The sequence below is a fragment of the Juglans microcarpa x Juglans regia genome, chromosome 2D (genome assembly GCF_004785595.1).
Source record: "Juglans microcarpa x Juglans regia isolate MS1-56 chromosome 2D, Jm3101_v1.0, whole genome shotgun sequence".
NCBI classification, from domain to species: Eukaryota; Viridiplantae; Streptophyta; class Magnoliopsida; order Fagales; family Juglandaceae; genus Juglans; species Juglans microcarpa x Juglans regia.
Window position 1 is genome coordinate 2,180,436 of NC_054596.1, and position 23,955 is coordinate 2,204,390.

The following is a 23,955-nucleotide window of genomic DNA, read 5'->3' on the forward strand; positions in this document are numbered from 1 at the left end:
TGGATCATGCCTTGTAGCGCTTCAGTTGGCCAATTTAAGAACTGTTGAGATCTTAGGATCTCCAAAAAGCATCGATAAACTTCGTAGCTCCTACATGTGAAGCTTCAATTGGATTTAAGTTAGGTCGAATAGCCGTGGATGTGTAGCATGCAATGGCCTAGCCAGAATTATGTGCGACGGCGATAGCTAGAAGCCACAGATCGCATGAGTTAGATACAACTACAAAATGAGTCTCTTGCCCCCATCTACTGACCCACCCTCAACTCACCACGTCCGGTTAGCTCCGGGACCGTAAACAACACAATTTTTTCTTTAAAATTAAAGAAAAATAGAAATAAATTTACATTGGAATATTTTGTAAGAAGATTCTATGACATTAATTTGAAAACGTTATGTTATCTTTAAGAAATATAGTTTTTTTTTTGTAAATAAATAGATTTTTTTTTTTGAAGGAAACAGACTCAATTCATTAATGATCTAAAGTTACAACTGTGACTTATAAATACATGAAAAATCTAGACTATAAGCCAACTACGCATCAGCTCTGGGGCTTCTCCACACACAAATTTTTTTTTGTGGCAGACATTGTCTTAACTTCATAACAAACTCTCTCATAACAGAGAAAGAAGTTCTATAAAAATAGAACTTAAAGGCCCCCTCTATCCTCACAGGAAGGAAGAGTACATGACACTGTTATGAACACTAAATCCAATAGCCTATTTCTAATTTATTAAAAACTACAATAACAAAAAAAACTACAAATTAAACACACTAACAACTACAAAACCACAAGTACTGGTATGACCCTGGACGTCACACCCACCGCAAGCATCAGCATCTCAAAACCTGACGGCACGAGCACCCAGCTCACACACGGACAAAACAACCTCCATTGCACAAGCGGCACCTACGCACGAGCATTGGCCGTAGCATTGCCCACCATTCTCGAATAGCTCTTGCCCCAGATTACGTCCAATCCAAAAAAATTAACACCTCACTCAGGCAACAAGAAAACAATGAAACAAATAAAACCAAAACACTGAAACAGAAAATCAAAAACACTGAAATAAAACAAATGAACAGTGCACAATGTAACGCCAGTGGCGCGTGCAGGACACTAGTCACTCTAGGAGGAAAACCGCCGGTCAATCTTGAAAGTTCCGGAGTTAGAGATTCCAAAGAAGCTGAGCGTAGCGTCTACAGAGGACTCCTCGGTGGCGCGTGAAAGCCACTCGCCGATGAGATCTGAAACTTCCTCACGCGCGTGTGGGCTATGCTCCACTCTGATGGACGCCGGAGTGGATTTAAATTAACGATATGGCATTGGAAATTTTGGATATTTTTTTTAGTAAAGTTAGGCATACGGATTACGGACACACTGATAAATAGTAAAATTACTGTCTATCTAAACATAAAGAGTAAACAGGTTGCGGTCATTAAAAATGGTTACCGTGAAAATGCAACTACATATATGCCCGAAATTCCGATTGTCTGCGTATGATTGCACTTAGAGAGGGAGGGAGAGAGAGAGAGAGAGAGCGAGAGGGAGAGGGAGAGACTCTCCACCTATGCTTTTCTTCTCCAGTCTCATATAGGGTTTCGACTTGCCAGACCACCGACAACTCTAGCTCGCTGGAGTTCGAACCACGTGGCCCATGGATTCCTTGAGGTCGAACCGATTCGACATCTTCGAGATTTACCAACGTTACTGTGGTGATTCCTAACCTTCTTCAATTCTTTCACTGTGGGTTTCAATTTTCAGATGATTATCGAATTGCTTTCAACAACAACGTTTCCAAGTTTCCTGAACACATGGTGCTAAAAGATTCCGTTTTTGTTTCGTTTTTACTTCTTCTCTTTAGCTGGGTTGATGGTGATGTTCTGTGTATGAAATGGGTTTCTGGTTTCGATCATCTTCAATTAGGGTCACATGCTTTTGTTTAAGCTGAGGTTGATAGTTAAGCTGCTCCTGGCCGCTGAGAAATGTTGGGAAAGGGAAATATATCCTTTATCCTATAGTTTTCTCTATTTCTCTAACTATTTATATATTTTGTTACTCTGAGGCTCCAGAAGTGGTAAATCTCAGTTGTGCTGAGATTGATAAGAAGTTTTGGTAATTGGTATGTTTGAGGAATCATCATGTGAAGACCCACACAATGCGATCCATGTATTGAGAAATTTATAGATTTTATTGTCTTTTCTCGTCAAATATGTGATTGTCTAATGTTTATATTCTTGTCGAGTTGTTAATCTTTATTCCGTGAATACATTGGATACGAATCTTTTCAATATCTTGTGTTTCCCAAGGGAGAAGGTGCCTTTTAATATCAAACTATTTGTTACTTGAGGGTTAGACGGGTTTTAACTGTCTGAGAAAGAAGAAAAAGAGAAATAGGATTTTGTTTGCTGAGAATTCAAATCCCTCTCTTTGCATAACCCATCTTTTGACAGCAATCAATCAATCTTTGATATTGATTTTGATTCTTCATTCCTAATTTCTGCACTGTGAAATATGAGAATAAAAGGGAATGGAAATCTCCATACTAATCCATGATCCGTGAATGGGAGAAAACTCTACATTAAACTCCTTATTTAGCTGGGTTTTTTTTGCTTCATTGAAAGGGGAGAAATTGCTTCATTTGATTTGATATCGGGTTCAGAGATTGATTGTTTGTTTTTCAGAAGTTCTACCAGAACACTCATGTTGTCATGTATTATGTTTTATGACACATCAGATATTTTCCCCCCATTGTCGTCCTATTTTCTAAATTGTGTGTGATATCAATTTAATGGAATTTAAAACTCACCTTGTAAATTATTAGTCAAAAATTATCATTCTTATCATCTATATGATTTATCAACTTTTTATTACAGATATTAGATCGGGGTGTGCATATGTTAATGGGCAAGAGAGCTACAAACAAGATAATGAATCGCAACCATCTAAAACTTCAAGGGATGAACTGACACAGCTCTTAAAATCGGTGGAGTCAAGGGTTGATACAAGGTATAAATCTTAAACCGTATTGAAACAGTTTTTGGTAAATATGAAAAGAGGGAAAAAAGCTATTTGCCTTTATGTTTCCTGTAACGCCCCAAACCCGGGTGGCTTGGAGAATTACTACCTGTCACTCATAAACATGTCTCCCAACACATCCAAAGGATAATCTCCAACTTCATAAATGAAAATCAATCTCAAATCTTCTCAATAATCTCATTATAAACTCCACACAATCTTTAATGCAATATTAATAAATCAAAGGGGTCCATAACTTCCCGATAGTCATAACAAACCAACTAAATATTTCATAAATCTTACTAAACTCAAGACATAAATAAAACCCAAAGATATTAAAACTAAGAACAACAGAAGTCCTTCTTCTACCAACATCTCCTCAGCTTTAGACACAAAGAGCATTCTAATCCAGGTCCTCATTTGGACTCGCCACATCATCTGAAAAATATTATAATGATAGGGGGTGAGTCATCAACAACTCAGTAAGCAGAAATCATATGCTAGCGTGCAAATATGAGCATTTATCAAGGAGAGTATGCAGAACAAAATATTTTTTTCCAGAGTTATCATGCAGAACAGAACATATTTTCAAAATAACAGAGCGATGGTTTTAAAAACAAGTAAAACCCATGGTACTTTGGCATAACATAAACTGAGTATCATCATCAAATCAAAACAGAGCATCAAACAGAGCAGAGACCATGTTTCACCCCCGTGGTAGGGTTGTGCTAACCCCGGTGGCCAAACCAGGCAGAGACAGAGGTGAAATCTTTCCTTTATTCTTCTCGGAGCCCGAGTGTGCACACAGGAAAGACCACAATAAAGCCACTTTGTTTCCAAAGTGGGTGCACTCAGAGACAGAGAAGTTGGTACCAACCCAACAGAGCAGAGCATAACAGAGCAGAGCAGAGCAGAGCAGAGACAGAGTCAGATACAAAAACCAGTACACCATGCCAAAGGTTTTCAAATGTTATATCAAAATAATACAGAGTACCGAAACAGAATCAGACAGTTTACCGACACTGAACACAAAAGTCAGAACATCTTTCTAAATAAATGTACAACTTTTCATATTCTCAATATCGCTCATTTTTCATATTTCAGAAACCACATGACAGAATTTAGCTCATGTCTACACAATGCATGCCAGAACATATTTTTCCCTTTTTCGTACAGATTTCATGAGTATGCAGATGAGTGACCGAGGTTGATCTTTATTTTCACAAGTTCCCAACACAACACAAAATATGCAAAGTTTTCAGAAAATCAACCTCAGTCTTATTAACTTGTATAAAACCTAGCATAGGAACCCTGCTTACCTGACTCCTGCAGTGTATTATCTATGACTTGGATACGGTCTCTATCCGTGTCGCCACCTATTCATAAGATAATATAAACTAAATATTAAAATCCAACAATACACAATTGGTCTTAAACAACTCAAGAACTCAAACTCTAGACCATAATTCAACGAGTTTAATCAAACTTAACTAGCCAAATAACAATCCGGACAGCCCAAACTTCGACCCAAAATATTCTATACTAAACTCAGTACGTTGGCTTTAAGTGGAGACTGATTCGGAACTGAAAAAAGTGTTTGCTGAAAGTTGGCTTGACAGTTGGCTCGAGCCAAGTTCGCTCGACAGTCCGCTCGAGCGAAGGCAAGTCAGAGAGGTTCGCTCGAGTCTCGCTCGACACTCCGCTCGAGCTAAAGCAAGACAGAGAGGTTCGCTCGAGTCTCGCTCGACACTCCGCTCGAGCGAATGCAAGTCAGAGAGGTTCGCTCGAGTCTCGCTCGACACTCCGCTCAAGCCAATGCTCATTTGGCTGCTCGCTCGAATCGCGCTCGACAGTCTGCTCGAGCGAAGTACGCAGATTTTGCCAACAAAACCAGTTTACACTACACAACTTTCCATTCCCACTCCATAACATAAAGTATAAACTAACACTTCCAAATATTTTCTCCACCACCATTCCAACAATTCCACTACAATGAAACTTCAAATAATCCAAACCTAGGACAAAACACCAACCCGAAATACTCACCACGCAACAACCAGAAAAACTCACAAAAACTACTCAAACTCACAGCCAAAACAGATATTGCATCAAAAAGAAGATAAACCAAACCCAAAACTAAGAAGCAGAAATCGCACGGTTACAGAAGGAGAAACCGATACTTGGATGAGAAAGAAACCCTTACCAATCGAAAATGGAGGGGATGCGAATTGATGCCCGTGAGTTGCAGATGGAAACCAAAATGCAGAAATGGAGGAAAAACAGAGTATAGCAGACGGCAACACTCGGGAAACCAGAAGCAACGCAGCAACAGAAATCCACGTGAGGAGGTCTAGGGCATGGGATTCGGAAACTCAAACTAATGCCAACAACAGGAAATAAAGATGAAACCGAAAAGAAAAGAGAGACGTGCGCGAGAGAGATGCGGGAGAAACTGAAACTGAAAACAGAGAAATGCGGAAAGAAACGGAAGTTGAAGGAGAAAACACTCACCTCAAAAACGACGTCGTTCAGGATTCTCACTAAACATGAAAATGGCTGGGCCATTTTCACGCACTGATCCGGGCCACTTTGATGAAGAGGCAGGGCCTACATTCTCCTCCCCTTACAAGAATTCCGTCCTCGGAATTCGTTACAAGCTATAATAATTTATTTCGAACAAGTGAGGATACTTTACTCGCATCTCTTCCTCGAATTCCCAAGATGCTTCATTGATAGCATGATTATTCCACAATACTTTAACCAAAGAAATAGTTCGATTCCGCAACACTTGCTCTTTCCTGTCCAGAATCCGCAATGGTTCCTCGGTGTAGGTCATGTCCTCTTGAATCTGCAAGGGTTCATGATCTATGATGTGAGTGGGGTCATGGATATACTTTCTCAACATGGACACATGGAACACATTATGCACTCCCGAGAACGCCGGTGGTAGAGCCACCCTGTACGCCACCGGTCCAAACCGATCAAGAATCTCAAACGGCCCAATGTATCTAGGACTCAACTTACCTTTCTTTCCGAATCTCATAACTCCTTTCATTGGTGAAATTCTCAAGAAAACCTTATCTCCCATCGCAAATTCTAACTGACGGCGGCGTTTATCTGCATAGCTCTTCTGTCGACTTTGAGCTGCTTTCATTCTAGCCCGAATGATATCTATCTTTTCGGTGGTCTGCTGAATAATCTCTGGCCCTAGAAGTTTCCTTTCACCTACTTCATCCCAATACAATGGAGACCTACATCTCCTGCCATACAAAACCTCGTAAGGTGCCATCCCAATGCTAGCCTGGAAGCTATTATTATATGCAAACTCAACCAATGTTAAATGTTGCATCCAAGATCCCTTGAAATCCATCAAGCATGCCCTCAACATGTCTTCTAAAATCTGAATAGTTCTTTCTGACTGTCCATCTGTCTGAGGATGAAAAGCTGTACTGAAACTTAGCTGAGTACCCATTGCCTCCTGTAAGCTTTGCCAGAACTTCGAGGTAAAGCGAGGATCTCTATCCGACACAATGGATACCGGTACTCCATGCAACCTCACTATCTCCCGCACATACAGTTCAACTAGTTTCTCTAGTTTATAAGAAACCTTAATGGGCACAAAACGGGCGGTCTTCGATAAGCGATCCACGATCACCCATATAGCATCTTGCCCGCTTACGGTCCTTGGTAGACCTGTCACAAAATCCATATTGTGATACCCCATATGATATGGATAAGGGTAGGTGGTGTATGGGATCCCACATTGCTTGGGAAGGAGAAGTTCTTGCTCTTTATAAGGTTCTAGTGGAGCTCCAATTGTATCATTGACTAGTCCTTTTGGAGTATAGGCCATGTGGTTTGGGCCTTCCATTGGGGCGTTAGAAATGGTATCAGAGACTATCCCAACCAGAAATGTGGGACTTGAGCCGTACCAGCTACAATGGACAGGCCCGACGAGGACGTCGGGAATTTAAGGGGGGTAGATTGTGATACCCCATATGATATGGATAAGGGTAGGTGGTGTATGGGATCCCACATTGCTTGGGAAGGAGAAGTTCTTGCTCTTTATAAGGTTCTAGTGGAGCTCCAATTGTATCATTGACTAGTCCTTTTGGAGTATAGGCCATGTGGTTTGGGCCTTCCATTGGGGCGTTACATTTCCAAACTCATGAACTATAAGCAAGTAAATAGGAAGAGGGTCTGGAAACTGCAATAGAATGCATGCTATGCTAGTATGAACATAGTAGTATTGCATTGAGACTTTTTCTGTTGTGTTTACTTTGACAGGATTTCAATTTTTGATGAAATTTTCAAGTTCATTTCGCAGCTAGGCTTGGTGGTGAGATTTCATTTCTTTGAAGTTCTTGAACTATATTTTCAAAAAAGCATTGGCATCTTAGATGAAGTGCTTTCTGTCTTTGTTTTTTCCTATTTTCTTAATGTTGATATGTTGGGTGTGTCTTTTAGTTTCGTGATTTGCACATTGTAATTCTACCTTGACATCTTTTATATGCAGGTAGATTTTTCTGAATTTGCCCGCTTTTATGACTTTGTTTTCTTCATCTGCCGTGAAAATGGTCAAAAGAACATCGGTAAGTTTTTTTGACTGTCTTATTTGTTGTGATGAGTTTTTTTAAATTAAGTATTGTGATACTTATAAAAAAAAAAAGTATCGTGATGGAGGTACTTGTCTTTTTGCCTCTCTTTTTTTGGCGAATGGTTTACAGCTGTAAGCAAGGCAGTTACTGCTTGGAGGCTAGTATTAGCTGGAAGATTTCGACTGCTTAATCAATGGTGTGACTTTGTTGAGGTAATCAAAGTGTTGCATTTGATGCTTGCTATGTTTTTTTTTATTCTTGTATAATTTGATGTAGAAAAAATTCCTCAGCATTATAAAATAAAATGTAGTGGCTGTTATGTAAATTTATTTTTGAACAGTTACTACTATTGTGCATTTCTTTCAAAACTAATCTCTTGAATTTCATCTAGAAAAATCAACGACATAACATCTCCGAGGATACTTGGCAGCAAGTTTTATCTTTCAGCCGATGTGTACATGAAAATCTGGAAGGGTATGATCCTGAAGGTATACTAATATTCACCAAATCTTTGGTTTTATCTCAAGAAACAGTCATGGCAATGTCTATCTAACTTCCATCGCTTATATGTTGAAAATGTTGTCTATATTAATCCTGATTGTGATGCTAGTTCCATTTCCTGCTTTTGAAGCTTGAAATATCGATTCATGCTCTACCTTTGTAGTAGATGCTGCTTTAGGCTCCATTTGGCAACACAAATGTTCTCAAGTATTCTCAGATATATCATTCCCAAACATCACTCAAAACACAAAATACTTTTAATTTCAAATTTTCAGCTTTTTCATCTAATCATTACAACTTTTCCAAACTCCCAAACAAAATACAAAAAACACTACCACTTTTGCAAATTTTAAAACAAAATTATATCAAAAAATTATATTCAGACAACTTTTTTACTTTATAATATTTTTATTCAACCTTTTCTCTCACATTTCCCAAAATCTAATAAAACATTTTAACTCAAACCATTTCATTACTATTCACAAATACACTGAGATATTCGAAGTATCCAAATGGGCCTTTAGTTAGTGAAGCACAAAAAAAGGGAGTTAGAATCTGATATTTGCTTGTATATGTGTATATAAAAATTTTCACCAGTTACCAATAAAAAAATCCAGTTTTTCACCAGTTGGAAAAGAACCTATTGGTGGAAGCAAATATATACAAGCTTCTTGAACTCAGATCACTCAAGTCTGCTAAAAAGAGGAATTCTGCATTTTCTTGTGTGATTATTTTATTCAAGAGGTACTTATAAAAAAAAAAAAAAAAATCATTCAAGAGTATCATTGATCTTTAGCTTTTCAACTCCACCATTTTCATATGATCTCTTAAACTTGTTTTTGGTTCTTTGGATATATGCAATCCAAGCAGTCAAGAGTCATCGTAGATTTTTGAAGGCATAAATTTTCAAACTTGTTGCTTGTCATTTATGGCTAGGATCAATTTTAATACTGAGTCTGAAATTCGAAGCTTCCTGCATCTGACTTTGAGCATATAATGGCTCTAGAATAAGACTAACTTTGGTTGCATAGATTGGATTTGATAAAAAAAAAAAAAAAGCATATTTGGGTTAAAAAGTAATCTATAATAATCTATTATACAGTAAAGCCAAGGAAGAGGCCACGGCCGAATGAAACTATGTATTCTATATCTTAAACTGTTCCTTCTTCCCCTATCCTATTGCTCTGGCCTAGATAGGAGCTGGGGTGGGGCATGCCCTCGGTTCTGTTGTTTCTCATGATGAAGTTGCGTCGTCGAAATGCTTACTATATTTCTTGGCATTGGTCCTCAATCTCTTGTTTAAAAAAAATTCAGAATTTAGATCTCAACTTCTTTGGGTGGGCCACTGGGGGTGGGGGAAGATCCCCAAGGGGGGGATTATCTTTCCCCCAGCTTGGTTGGGTCGACTGGAGGGGATCCACTGTCACCCTCTGCTACCACCCACCATGAGCAGTGGCTACCCAGTCACTTTCTTTTTTCCAATCATTGGAGTGTACAGAGGTAATATCTTTTAAACAATCAGAGGTTCTTTTTTTTTTTTTGAGTAATTTATAGTCAAAATTTAAAACTGGGGTCCCAAATGCTCACATTTTGAAACTAAAGTCTTAAAACCTGAAAGTGTTGAACTGCATGGGGTATGTGTCATGCTTTCCCTTAGTTTTAACAGTTGTGAAAAGTTAATGGTTTTGACTGTGTATGAGAGGTGAGCATAGCAAATACTAGTGTCCCACTTGTTGTCCTTGAACTTCCTTCTGATTTTGAATTTATTGTTTTGTTTTATTGGCTTGGTAGAGGGACTTGGTTCTGTCTATATAGAAGGGGAAAAAAGATTGTCTTGGTAATCAAAGTAATGCTTCTTTTCTTCTTTTTTTTTTTTTTTTTTTTTTTTTTTTTTTTTTTCAGGTGCTTGGCCTGTTCTAATAGATGAATTCGTTGAGCATATGTACAGGTTTGCCAAATGACAAATTCTCTCTCTGGATGTGAATGTGCCAAATAATAAATGTTTTTGAAACTTTTGTCTGTAGTTCATCTTCGAATTGTCACCTCATTAACTTTCCTTATGCTCCTTTACGAACATGAATTTATCTCAATTCTGAAACCCAATCCATAAAAGCCTTTGTCCAACCATTAGGGGTAGCAATCCTGGCTGACACGTTGTTTGTCTGCAAACTTAAGCACTCTCCTTTGACCTTTCCCTATTCTTGGGAGTACCTTAGTAAAGTGATAGCACAAAGTTTTAAATATCTGTCCTGGTGTTTTCATATGCATTGAGATCAAGATGGAAAATCAAGAGAGTCCAAGAAGGAGGCCAGGTATTGATGGGAAAGAATTGATCTACCCATAGATTACGGGAAAAAAAAACCTGAAACGACTCATATCCTGAGCAATTACTTGACTCGGGGTGCAAATGAGGTATTGTGGCACCTCATTCTCCCACAAGAATGGGTTGGAGGTGAGGTTATAGGTTCAAAAGCCATGAGAGGCATGTGTAACCTTGCAGTAAAAAATGCATTTTTAATTCTGTAGTTATATTTTGGGAGCTTGCTCCCAAAATGGAAGAAAAGCTTCCACTTCATTTTGTTGAAGATGCATATAATTTTGTTTGATTTGTGTTGGTGATGTAGCTAAGAGCTGCAAGGTTTGGAGGTCCTATTGGTGGACCATTTTACTAGATAGGGCTCTTATTTGGCAGTTCTACCTTTTTTTTTTTTAATAAGAACTTTGCCAGTTGCCAGGATATTATAATGTACAGGAAAAGGAGAGAAACTTTTCGAATTGGATTTTTTATTGACTAATGCCATTATTTCAGCTTCTGTTAATTTGGAATCCTAGAGAATCAATGACCGTCTTTTGTCTTGCAGGGTTTCAGGAACCAATGATAACACTAACCTCTGCTGTAACTGCGGTGATTTAGAATCCCAGTCTTCCATGGTTGATGATCCTCTTCCTGGTATGTCAGTTATTGCGGAAGTACCAATTGAGTTCCATTTCACCGGGGGGTAAATTTCAGGCTTGTATGGGAATGAATTATGAGTTGTGGTCCAAATTCCAATAACTCGTTGGTTTTGTCACAGGATTGAAAGATTTTCCTGGTTTGAAGAGGAAGGTACCCGAGGACCTTCAACAAGATGAAATGGAGTCCCTAACTACCCTCTACCCTCAGTCAACAGACATGGATACTGTTTTAAGTTTCAAGAGAATCAGGCTGACTGCTCATAAACCAGCGCACTGGGTGGTGGATAATCCACCAGGGAATGCTACAGATGATTGCATGGAAATTGTTAGACACAACAGTAAGTCTCCATGTGCGGTTGAAGGTTGTTTGTCTAAGGGCTTCGCAGGGCTTTTCTCAACCAGTGCCTATTTGCAGTTCGATCGGGAAAGGCGGGTTTCCTTCACATAGAACTTCTACCTGAGTTGCAATGTAGAAATATTTCCTTGCGAGATGTTACGTTCGGTTTTATTAATGGAATTGGGATATAATCATATGCTATTGTTTGCCGGTAAGTATTCATTACTCTTCTCTTTGTGATTTCGAAATCAATAAAGGGTGACGTTTGTGTTTCAAAAATAGAATATCTAAGCACAAATGAAACCTGATTAGTTTAGTATTAATGGTTCGATTTTTTAATTTGGTTAAAACCGGCCAAATATGGTTTTAGTACAAAATGTAATAAAGTTGTTCTATAATATCTAAACAACAAAGATATGAATACCAAGCAAAGTTTACTTTGGAATTAACGTCACGAAAACAGTCTTATGTCCCCTGCTTCATCTATAAACTGTCTTGTTTGTATGGTGAAAGTGTTATTTCATTTTATTTCATTATTATAAATTTTTCAAATTTTTTACACAAAATATAATAAATAATTCGATTTTTTCAAATTTTAAAAATAATATTTTATTTAATTTTCATCTAAAATCATCTCATTACCCAAATTACAGCACCTGACCCTCGCCTGCCTCTCCTGTACGTGCCATACATTACCATTCCAGCCCAAGTCGCAGACCCTCCTCCTTTTGATCCTATGAAGCTCTTGAAAACATCAGCCGCAAATGAAAACTTACAAGATAGGAAAAGTAGTTCATGCCGACCAGCTGATCACAAGCGGTCACGCCTCTGAATTGACTTCATATTTCGGATCAACTCACTCATCAATTTCTACGCAGAACTTGATGAAATAATCTGTTTCCCGAAAACTGTTTGATTGAACGAGTGAAAGGAATATAGTTTTGTGGAGCACTCTGATGATGGGTGCTCACATTATGGCTTGGCTTTGGAAGTCCTTGGGCTATTTAAAAAATTGTTATGGGTTGACAGTTCGCTTTGAATGAATACTTTTTTGCTATTGCACTAGCTTCTTGTTATGTTTTGCTGAGATTTGGAGATCCATTGCATGCACGTAAAGAGAAGTCAGGTTTCAAGGACCATACAGTTGTTGAGTATGCTATGGTCATTATGTATTCCAAGAGTGGCAACATCAAAGCTACTAACAAAAAAGTAAGACTCCATGACCTGGAATGCAAGTAAAGAAGCTCTAAATTCTATTTGTGTTTCATGACATGCTGACTGCAAGAACGAGTCCTAACTAGGCATCTTTTATTGGAGTTCGTTCTGTCTGCTTGTGTCCATTCGGCTCCTTACCTAAACTAAGCACCATACCTTGTATTGTTGGGCTTCTGAGCAAGGTTGGACTACTTGCTGAATCTGAAATGTTCATGATTTATGTACCAGTAAAGCGGGATGGTGTGCTCATGGACCCTTATCATGGTGTGGGGACACACAGAAACTATTGGGGTATGTGCTAAATACTGCTTTGGTATTGCGTTATTTGGTGGTGAACAGAAAGAAGATTATCTTAGTTATCACCATGAAAAGCTGACCATAGCATGGGGCCTCATAAAAACACCAAGTAATTGATACGTGTGCTTATTATGAGAACCTGGATGCATGACTAATGCTACAGTGCCGCCAAATTAATTTCAAATGTGACAAACATGCTGATAATCGTTAGAGTTGACAACTTTTCGTGCATCTCATATAATTACACGTTTTATCCAAATAATGCTACAAACCATAGTTTTATTCCATTTGCATCTCATCATGTAACATGTTGCATTTTTCATTACTCTTGAATAATCTTTTATATTTTAAAAAGAGAAAATCAAAGATTGATAATTTATGCTAATTCATCCTAACGAGATGAGTAGGATGATGATAAAGTTAATATATTTTTTTTAATGCCAAATCGGCAATCATAACCAACTATTTTGGTGTGCTTAAAAAACCTAATATTTGGTAGTTTATAAAATAAATATTTACCTTATAGATTTTGCTTATATCAGTTATTATTTATTTTTATATTTTATACATGATAAATTTTTTTTTTATAGTATGTAGGGTGAGACAATAAATAATAAAAATTAAAAAGAATTATTCTTAGCTTATAATAATAATAATAATAATTAAAAAAAAAAAAAAAAAAAAAAAAAAAAAAAAAAAAAAGAAGAAGAAGAAGAAGAAGAGGAGAGAGAAACGAAGACCTCCGCAAGACTCGAAGAGTGACGGCCCACAGAGCCACTCTACCCGGTCCAGAAAGGATATGCGGTAGGTGAAATGATAAAACAAAATTAAATAATATTTTTTAAAATAAATATTTTGATTTGATTTGATTTGATGTATTTAAATTATATAAAAATATTATTTTATTGGTAAGCTGTAAATGAATGGTAGAGGAGTTGTTACTGTACAACTGCTCATGTGGTAGAACGTTCTCCCGCATTCTCTGCTTACCTGGACCTCAAAAAACATACACCTCCATTATTCCCCCTATTCGGCGGGACCCATTTCAACGAAGTTTTTACTAGTTCCGATTAACTCTGTTTCTCCTCCCCGCTCAGTCCCGAAACTCAGTTTTCTCAACCCCCCCCCCCCCCCCCCCCCTCTCTCTCTCTCTCTCTCTCTCTCTCTCTCTTCCCCATAAATTCGATCATTTTCCACTTGGATCTCCTTCAATCCCAAAACCAGCAATTGGATTTCTGCTTTTCCTCAGTTTCGTCAACTGGGTCTCCATCACTTTCTACTAATATCTTTGGCTTGTTGTGAAGTTCGTGAACTATTTCTAATTCTCAGAGGCGAAACGTCGAACAGAAACAATGGCATCTATGGGGTTTCTTCCTTTTATCTTTGAGACAAAGTCAGAGAGCTCTGTGCTTCTTAACAGTTCAAAGACTCGCCGACCCAGGTTCCCGTTCTTCGCATACCGCCCAAGGGAGCCGCTCGATTCTGCTGGGAATACCAGTTTATCATTTGGATATTGGAAAGCTGCGGGAAAAGATTGTGCTGTATTATCTTTAAGCTGTGATGGACCGATAGGTGGATTCTGTAGAGGACAGCAACGGAGAATTACGCCTCTGAAGGCTACTTCCAAGGGCTTCGTGGAAGGTGAGGGTGGCGGCAATGAAGTGGAGGATGCGCTTCAGGCCACCATCGAAAAGAGCCAGAAGGTCCTTGCTATGCAAAAAGAACTACTTCAACAGGTATACATTGTATATATACGGTAATTATCTATCTTGCATATGATTAATATTCTGAGCTCTAGTCTCGCTAGGTTTTGGAGTTGATTTGTATATAGCCGCTCAAGTTGTTGGGCTAAAAGGTATTGAATTAGTATATTTATGTAAGATATAAATTCAAAACCTGGATAGAAAAACCCAAGCTAGTTTTTTAGTCTGTTTAGTAATGAGAATATCATGCTCGTACATTCATAGAATGGATACTATAGAAAAACATGTGTGATTTTGTTTTTTGTTTTCATTTTTTGTTTTGGGTGTGCATGTCTGGAAATTCATACGCATCGTCTAGCATGCTTGTTTAAGTGAAAACATTCTGACAAGCGTGGCAGCTGTAACCATTAACTACATGCCAGATATGTCTACATTATCTCAGCTGACTTTATTTATTTTCTTACTATTGGCGCTTCCTCTACCCCCTCAATATGTTTTTTCCCTTGCCTCTCATGTCTCGTCTAATCTATTGCAACATCTTATATTTTAAAGAAGTATAATTTCCTCATCCAGTTTATTCAATTTTTTGTATCTCATAAAATTATGAGCTTATCCACCTATTTCTTTTCTTGAGTGTGCTGCAGATCGCTGAAAGAAGGAAACTGGTTTCGTCCATAAAAAATGATGTTATAAATCAAGAGGATGATGAGGTTTCGGGAAGGGGCAATGCTTCTGCAAATCTGGATCTTCTTTCAGATAGTGACAATACTATTGATGAACGTACGAGCAGTATTCCTTCCAGCAGCTATGCCTTTTTGACTGTAGATGAGGTGCCAGAAAATCTACCTTCGAATAGTGGTGGTGATTTTGATGAAGTTAAGAAGGAATCTGAAAAAGTGGCACTTCTTAAAAAAGCTTCATCTGATCCAGACTCCACTAAACAATTAGAAGAAGCTAATACAAAAGAAGTATGGTCAGATAGTCTGCCTTCTTTCCTTTCAAGCTCCTCTGAAAGTTCCAGTGAAGGCGATGGCAATCAGGAAATTTCTACTAAAACAAGTTTGACAGAGGTGGATGGCGAGGCAAGTGATCCTGTGATCGAAGACATCAAACCCCCTCCTTTGGCTGGGGCCAACATAATGAACGTTGTTTTGGTAGCTGCAGAATGTGCTCCATGGTCTAAAACAGGTATTAGTTATGAACTGATCTAGCCATATTGTTTATTATGAAGGAGTTCCATAAATATTTCAGGTTAACCTTACAGTTAATCTTTTGACATGGTTATCCAAAATCAAAGAGAGAACTAAAAAATGTCGCTCGATATCTGTGTCAGAACCCCTTTTGCACAATTCTAAATTCATATCTAAATATTACTGGTCAGCGACAGACAAAATGGATGTTCTGTATTATGGAAGTTTCCTGGAATTATATATCATAATAATGTTTCTTGTTTTAAGAAATTAAAATAGACATAGGGTTAGAAGCGTGCAAGCATTGTCAAGTCGAGACCAGCATGTTGATGGGATAGGTTTATGGGTTGCTTGACTGATCGACCATTTTAAGTAGTGATGTTTACTGGAGAATCTATTGGGCAAACTAAGGGCTAACCTGATAAAAGTTAGTTAGCCCTTTTAAGTAGTGAAGTTTACATTTGTATGAGTTCAGTATAAGTTAGCCGCATTTGTAACACAGTCCCACATTGGGAATATGAATATGTTATGAAGGAGATCATGGGTGCTAAGTTCCATATTGGTTACTTATTAGGTTAAACTGAGTTTATAAGTAATTCAAGGGAAGCTTGATATTGACTAGTCTTTTTGGGATTGTGGCGCAAATTTTCTAGCACTTTCCCTAAGGCCTCGTTTGAATTCAAAACCCACCTCAACCCACTTCAACTTATCTCATCTCATCATTACTACTTTTTCAAATTCCAATACAAAATATAATAAACAATTCAATTTTTTCAAATCCTAAAACAACTTTCTCAAATTCTCACACAAAATATAATAAACAATTCAACTTTTATTCTACTATTTACAAACCATCTTAACTCATATCTGAATCCAAACCACTCATAAGTCGTTAAATCTGGTGTTAGAGCCACTTAGTAAGGCCAAGCCTGTGAGATTGGAGCACTGCATGACATGTCCATAATGAGGATATCAAGAACTTAATGGGGAAAGTTTGCAATACCCCAATCCCACACTGGTAATATGAATAACTCTCATAGAGTGAGTAGGTTATAAAGGTAGTAATGGGTATTAGCTCCCATATTGGCTACTTACTAGGTGAAATTGGGCTTTGTAAGTATTTTAGGGAAGTTTCGAATTTGTTAGTTTTTTTCATAACAGATGTGGCTGACACTTGTCCTGAGTTGTTATAGTATTTCCTTACAATTGTGATAAACTAAACAACTCATGGGGCTCAAAAGCGAGATCATTATTTTTTAACCCAATGGGTATGGGGGTGAGAGAAGTCATATTCAGTCTCACTGTCATGCATTAAATGAACATAGGTTATTTAATTATTATTCATACTGTGCACTAATCATTTCATGGTTTTAATGGTTGACCTGCCAGTTTATCTATCTTCCTGTTCACCCAGGTTCTTTGAGCGGTTGATCTAGGGGTCAGATATTTATTTAATAGGTTCAACTACAGATAGGTGTCTTACATGCTGGGATTCATCCATTTTACGTGTTCAAATGACCTGAATAGATTGTTCTTCACTCATGAGCCTTGTAATGATCCTTTACCTACTTTTGTTTTGTTTTGCTATGCTTTTGTTTTATTTTTTGGGGGAGGAGGGGGTTGTGGGGGAGGAAGTGTAGGGCTTCAACAACAAAACTTCTTGCGTTTGTGAATGTCTGTTCTGTTTGTCTGTTGGTATTCTTTTGCACGTGACCCAAAGGCTGACCAATGAGTTCTAATAGGTGGGCTGGGAGATGTTGCTGGTGCTTTGCCAAAGGCTTTGGCTCGGCGTGGACATCGGGTTATGGTAAATTTGTTATTCCTTTTGTATGATTAACTGAAAATGGGAGTTTTGTACTATGGTTAACCGTGTATGATGAGTTACAATAAATGTTCAGAACTTCGCTGTCACAAATTTCTTCAATGTATTAACACCATCAAAACCTATTGAGTTTATCATGATGATTAAAAATGAATGAATACATTCGTTCATTTCTTTCTCACTTAGGTAGTAGCACCTCTGTATGGGAATTATGCTGAACCCCAAGATGCAGGAATTCGGAAGATTTATAGGGTGGATAGGCAGGTATGCAACTGCTGTGTTGTTTAGCTGTAATTTATTTTCCAGTGGACTGTGTGACTCAAACAGTTTTTGTCATGGTGAAATTGTATGACGCTTTTGGGCTTGCAGGATATGGAAGTACGTTACTTCCAAGCCTATATTGACGGTGTGGACTTTGTTTTCATTGAGAGTCCTATGTTTCGGCACATGGGGAATAACATATATGGAGGAAATCGAATGGTATGATATCATCTCCTATAATTTTTATTATGTGAAGTACAATCCTTCTATTATCATTTATAAACATTGAATCCTACTTGTCGTCGGTTCTCGTGTTGTAGGATATTTTGAAACGCATGGTATTGTTTTGCAAGGCTGCTGTTGAGGTAATATTAAACAAGTCCTTAAGAATGATAGATGATGTTGTTTAATGCCCGTTTAAGTTGCATGAATTCTAGTGAATCCTTTTCTTAGAATTTATAGCTTAGCTATGTCACCTCATACAATCCATTTTATGCACTTAATAGAGATGCATTCAAGTACCAGATATTTGATCATAAAATTAAATTATTCTGTATATCAAAACAGAATCAATTTCCATAGGGAATAACTTACCAATGAAAATCCCATTTGAAGCAAAAAGAACAGATCAGTTTATTATGATTATAAAAGATAAGTTTGGCAATGGGTGAAGTTTTTCTACAGCAAACCCCGTGTGATTAATGTGGTGGTAATCATCAATATTTGCATGTGTTTGCAACAACTGCTAGAAACAGCTGCTGCTGCCCTGTAGGCTTACCCATAAATAAAAGAATGTAGAATGTTATTTATAAAGTTCTGACTAAAAGAAAAATATTGAGAACTGGTGTGTATTGCCAAAAGTGAATGGCATCACATCGCTCACAAACAAGAGTGGCTTTATTTCTTTGTCCTAATAGCTGTTTTTTGAGCTGCAATTGCTGATAGAAAGTCATCTACTTGTATAAAATTGGAAGTTTGATGATCATCAGGTTCCTTGGCATGTTCCATGTGGTGGTATCTGCTATGGAGATGGAAATTTGGTTTTCATTGCGAATGATTGGCATACAGCATTGTTGCCTGTGTATCTGAAGGCATACTATCGAGACCACGGTTTAATGAAATATACACGGTCCATCCTTGTTATTCATAATATAGCTCACCAGGTTTGTTCTCTGTTTAATATCAATTCGTTTAAATAATGTAATATACAAGCTCCATACTAAAAACTTGTTTATTATTTAGATTGAACAGTTGGATTTTTTTGTATCTCATAGGGCATGTTTTTCACAAAACCCACATTGCCCAAATGAAAAAGGCTTACATTTATGCTGTATTGTTTGTATTTTATGGCTGTTTCCCATTAAAGAATCTGAGTGCCTACAATTCAACTTTTACCTAGAGTCCCAAGTTTAAGAAAAGAAAGAGAAAAAAACAAACAAGGATTTAGTCAGGCAAGACAATTGGTGTCTTTCTACTTATATGTTTGGTTGTGGATGTAAAGACAATTCTTTCATCAAGGGATTTGCACATACATGTTTCCAAATAGTTAGGGGTTGTTTGGGAATATAGATGGTTTCATCTCATCTCATTTCATTCCCAAACATCACCCAAACACACATTTCAATTTCAAATATTCAACTTTTTCATTTAATCATTATCTAATTATTATAACTTTCCCAAACTTCCAAATAAAACACAAAAAAAAATTCAACCTTTTCAAATCCACAAAACAAAAATAATATTAAAATATTATATTCTAACAATATTTTAACTTTATAATATTTTTATTTAACTTTTTCTCTCTCATTTTCCAAAACCCAATAAAACATCTTAGCTCAAATCATTTCACTACTATTCACAAACTATTTCACTATTATTCAAAAAATTTTTTATCTCATCTCTCATCTCATTCCCCAAGCATCCCTATAGTAATGCTTCTATGTTATATTTCAACATTTGGTTATTGGAAACACTAGATTGATGAAAGTACAGTGTTGTTTGGAGCACACAATGAATCATTAGTGCATCATTCACTACCATAAAAAGTTGATAAATGTTCTTATCTGCACATGACTAACCGTAAGTTTTTTGGTTATTTAATATCTTCCAATATTGAGCAAACGAAGATCATGCCATTATTGATGATATATTTAAAATTTTCATGGTATGCTCAAAAAATAGATACCTAGATTGATAAACCTAGATTGTTCTGTAAATAAACCAAGAGGTGCTTTCACATCTTGTTCATGAAACCCTTGAAACATAGGCAGTCGAACAACTGAATGCTTGACTAATCTTGTTGGGGCTATTCAGAATTCTTTTGGAAAAGAGATATCTCATGAAATTTAGTGAAAGATTATGATTGGTCATTCCATGTAAGTTGAGTCATTCTGTTGTTGCATCTTCCACTATGTAAAAGCATTAGTTGATTTCCCAGTGTTGGCTATAACTGACAATGGAGCGAAACTTATTGAGATGGAAAGATGACTCAATTATTCTGGTTCTCATGTTGAGCGCGTTAATATTATTACTTATGCAGGACCAGTATGCTTAGTGAAATCTAAAGCACAATTGTATTATATGCTTCAAACATACTTTCTTGTATCCATATCACTTTTTAATGGATGGTAACTTGTAACTTTCACCAATTTGTTGAACTATTTATTTTATTTTACCCAGGGTCGGGGGCCACTTGATGATTTCACCTATGTCGATCTGCCAGAACACTACTTGGAAATATTTAAACAGTATGATCCTGTAGGAGGTGTGCACTTCAATATCTTTGCGGCTGGTTTAAAAACAGCAGATCGTATTGTTACTGTTAGTCATGGATATTCCTGGGAGCTTAAAACTTCTGAAGGTGGTTGGGGTTTGCATGGGATCATAAATGAAAATGACTGGAAATTGAGGGGTATTGTGAATGGAATTGATACGAAAGACTGGAACCCACAATTTGATGTTTACCTGGCATCAGATGGTTACACAAACTACTCCATTGAAACACTTAAAACTGGCAAGCGTCAGTGCAAGGAAGCCTTACAGAAGGAGCTTGGTCTACCCATTCGAGAGGATGTCCCTGTGATTGGTTTCATTGGGAGACTGGATCACCAAAAAGGTGTTGATCTAATAGCGGAGGCAATCCCATGGATGGCGGGTCAGGACGTGCAATTAATCATGCTGGGCACTGGCAGACCCGACCTGGAGCAATTGCTCAGGCAGTTTGAGAAACAACACCATGACAAAATCAGGGGCTGGGTTGGTTTTTCTGTTAAGACAGCACACCGAATAACTGCGGGTTCAGACATTTTGCTCATGCCATCAAGATTTGAGCCTTGCGGACTGAACCAGTTGTATGCTATGAACTATGGGACGGTTCCAGTTGTGCATGCTGTGGGTGGACTGCGAGATACTGTGCAGCCATTCGATCCATTCAACGAGTCAGGGCTTGGGTGGACATTTGATAGTGCTGATGCAAATAAGCTAATACACGCGTTATGGAACTGCTTACTGACATACCGAGAATACAAGCAGAGTTGGGAAGGAATCCAGAAACGAGGGATGATGCAAGACCTGAGTTGGGACAATGCTGCTCAGAATTACGAGGAGATACTTATTGCTGCCAAGTACCAATGGTGAGACTATTTGAACTTCTTGCAAGCTCAATGGAACTGGGCTCATACATTTGGGCTCGCAATGCCAGAGTTATGTTGGGAAAAGAAAGGGTGAAACTTGTTTGGGGGTAAATATTGGTGGAAGATTTTCTTTGTTTACCAATTTTTAGACTAGCATGGAGGTCAAAGCATTCCATTGCTTGGTTTTTATGGGCCACTTGACCTTCTAGTTTGTTCTTTGGGTACAATCAATGTGTAAAGTAGCGGAAGTGAGATTCAACGGTTGTCAAAACATAGGATGAATAATAATGGCTGAATGCAAAGGCTGACATTTTAGCTCCAAGCTTTCTGTATTTCAGGAAAAATAAATTAATTTAACAGTAATAAATCTAAAAAGCGTGTAGCTATGTAGTGGATCAGGGCTCCTTAAAAAACATCTGCTATTTTTTTTTTTTTTTTTCGATAAGAACATCTGCTGTTTTAAAATGGTTAGCTATCATGTCCATGGGGAAAAAAGTAAAAACATTGAAAGCATGTCTCGACAATAGTTGACATTACTGGCTACTACCGGTTACCGAGTAGCGTAGCGATGGACGAATATGAATGAAGGAATGACCATATACAAAGGGAAAAATTCCACTTTCAAGAATCAAATAATTTTATGTTGAGCGAGAGCGATTGTAAGCGGGGACTGAGAAAGAAGAAAAGAGCACATGTTGATAAGAAATCTCCCAGAAGATGTGGTAATGGAAATCCTTTCGAGGCTGCCCGTGGAATCGCTGATGCGATTCAAGTGCGTAAATAAAGCTTGGTACTTTCTTATCAGAAACCCTGATTTCATCGCCAAACACCTCTTTCGGGCCACTTCTGACAAACGCCACCGTGGGTTCCTTCTTAACCGCGAACACGAGATTACCCGAACCCCCTGGGTCTCCCTCCACTCTTACGAAACCTTAGCGGTCTCCAGGTACGTGGATTTGTTACAGTTCTTCCCTCGGGATGTTGGGGAACTCGTGGTCTTCGGTCCCTGCAATGGGATTCTGTGTCTCTTTGGTGTTCCCGCTGAGCGTAACGACGGCGACGACGATCGTGGACCCAGAGATGGGCTAGTGTTATGGAACCCTGCGACGAGAGAATCAAAGGCGCTACCCATAATCCAACGCCCGGCAGAAATGCCTACTACCTTTTCTTTCTGTTTCGGCTTCGGACTTGATCCCAATACTGGCGATTTGAAGGTAATTAGGATTCTGAACTTCAATTTTCTGCGATGCCAAGTCGAGGTTTATAACCTTAGTACTGATTCTTGGAGAGTGATCAACACATCCGTTAACCCAAATTATCGTATCAATTCTCCTCGTTTTCCTTCCTACTTAAATGGGGTTCATTATTGGTGGGCTTGTGAGCGTGGCGGCTCGGGCCACCGGTTGATGCTTTCCTTTGATATGAGCAATGAGGTGTTCCAAGAGATAGCGTTGCCTCCCTTAACCAAAAGACCTTCTTTTGAGGCTATTGCTGTTATTAATGATTCTGTAGCTTTGATTTTAGTATACAATGATTTGGCGAGGAGATTTTATGATATATGCGTGATGAATGAGTCTGGTGGGGAAAAGACTTGGACATTGATGTTCACAATCGGACCCCGTCCACATTTTAGCAGTTTGATAGAACTTCGGGATGATGGTTTTGTTCTTGTAAGAAATAAAAATGGATGGTTGGTGTTATACGACCCAAGAACACAAGAACAAAGAGAACTTCCGATATATGGTGATTCCTTTCAGGTTGTTAGCTACACAGAGACCCTAGTTATGTTAAATGGATCAGGGAGTGTGCTTGTTGAGCATGAAGATTATTCATAATATAGTTGTGGATTCTTTCTCGGGGCAACTCAACAGGATTCCAGAGCATTTTGGTGGGGGCACATTTTGGATTCATTTCATATTTGGTAACCTACAAAATCCACATTGTGTTGCTCGCTTTTCCAGACTATTTGTTAATAATGTAAGCTGTCTACAATGTGTTTTGAAAATTTAGCAAATATTACTTATGGAGGCTGTATATCGAGTGTATTGACACATAAGCAAATAACTTCTGTAGCTCTGCTTACTTTTTATGGAAATGTTTATGAGTAATTCTCCTAATGTTGTTTTTTATAAGAATGAAGAATAATATGTCAAGCTTAGATCATGGTAATAGGATCTTGTCTATATGGTTACTATAAAATGTCAATGGAACCTTATATTTTGGTGATACATGGATTTCCAATGTCCCGGATCTTCATGTCTGCAAAAAAGACGATGATGGTAGTTGCTTATATAATTCATATGCTAAAGAAATTATGGTCAGGTTTTACGAATGTCAACAGGTGATGATTTGGTGATACACCATTAAGTATAGATTTAGTAAGAGAAAATAGGGGGACTGCACTTGGTACAAGAAGACAGCAGGTAGG

General features: G+C 37.9%; 3 protein-coding genes across 3 annotated transcripts; all 3 read left to right on the forward strand.

Annotated features, from left to right (window-relative positions):
• The first annotated feature begins 1,437 nt into the window (after positions 1 to 1,437).
• LOC121249766 (DCN1-like protein 3) lies at positions 1,438 to 11,622 on the forward strand. Its single transcript, XM_041148558.1, has 9 exons — positions 1,438 to 1,713; positions 2,875 to 3,007; positions 7,304 to 7,355; positions 7,533 to 7,608; positions 7,744 to 7,826; positions 8,006 to 8,102; positions 10,018 to 10,063; positions 10,977 to 11,065; positions 11,190 to 11,622. The coding sequence occupies exons 1-9, from the start codon at positions 1,656 to 1,658 to the stop codon at positions 11,516 to 11,518; spliced, it is 963 nt and encodes a 320-aa protein (XP_041004492.1). The 5' UTR covers positions 1,438 to 1,655; the 3' UTR covers positions 11,519 to 11,622.
• A 2,461-nt stretch (positions 11,623 to 14,083) lies between these two features.
• Positions 14,084 to 21,849, forward strand: LOC121249767 (granule-bound starch synthase 2, chloroplastic/amyloplastic-like). Its single transcript, XM_041148559.1, has 8 exons — positions 14,084 to 14,655; positions 15,267 to 15,810; positions 17,555 to 17,619; positions 17,821 to 17,898; positions 18,004 to 18,114; positions 18,216 to 18,260; positions 18,885 to 19,058; positions 20,575 to 21,849. Exons 1-8 carry the CDS (start codon positions 14,272 to 14,274, stop codon positions 21,529 to 21,531), a joined length of 2,358 nt encoding a protein of 785 aa, XP_041004493.1. The 5' UTR covers positions 14,084 to 14,271; the 3' UTR covers positions 21,532 to 21,849.
• Positions 21,850 to 22,033: 184 nt separating this feature from the next.
• LOC121249768 (F-box/kelch-repeat protein At3g06240-like) lies at positions 22,034 to 23,622 on the forward strand. Its single transcript, XM_041148560.1, has one exon. It carries the CDS (start codon positions 22,220 to 22,222, stop codon positions 23,360 to 23,362), a length of 1,143 nt encoding a protein of 380 aa, XP_041004494.1. The 5' UTR covers positions 22,034 to 22,219; the 3' UTR covers positions 23,363 to 23,622.
• The last annotated feature ends 333 nt before the right edge of the window (positions 23,623 to 23,955 follow it).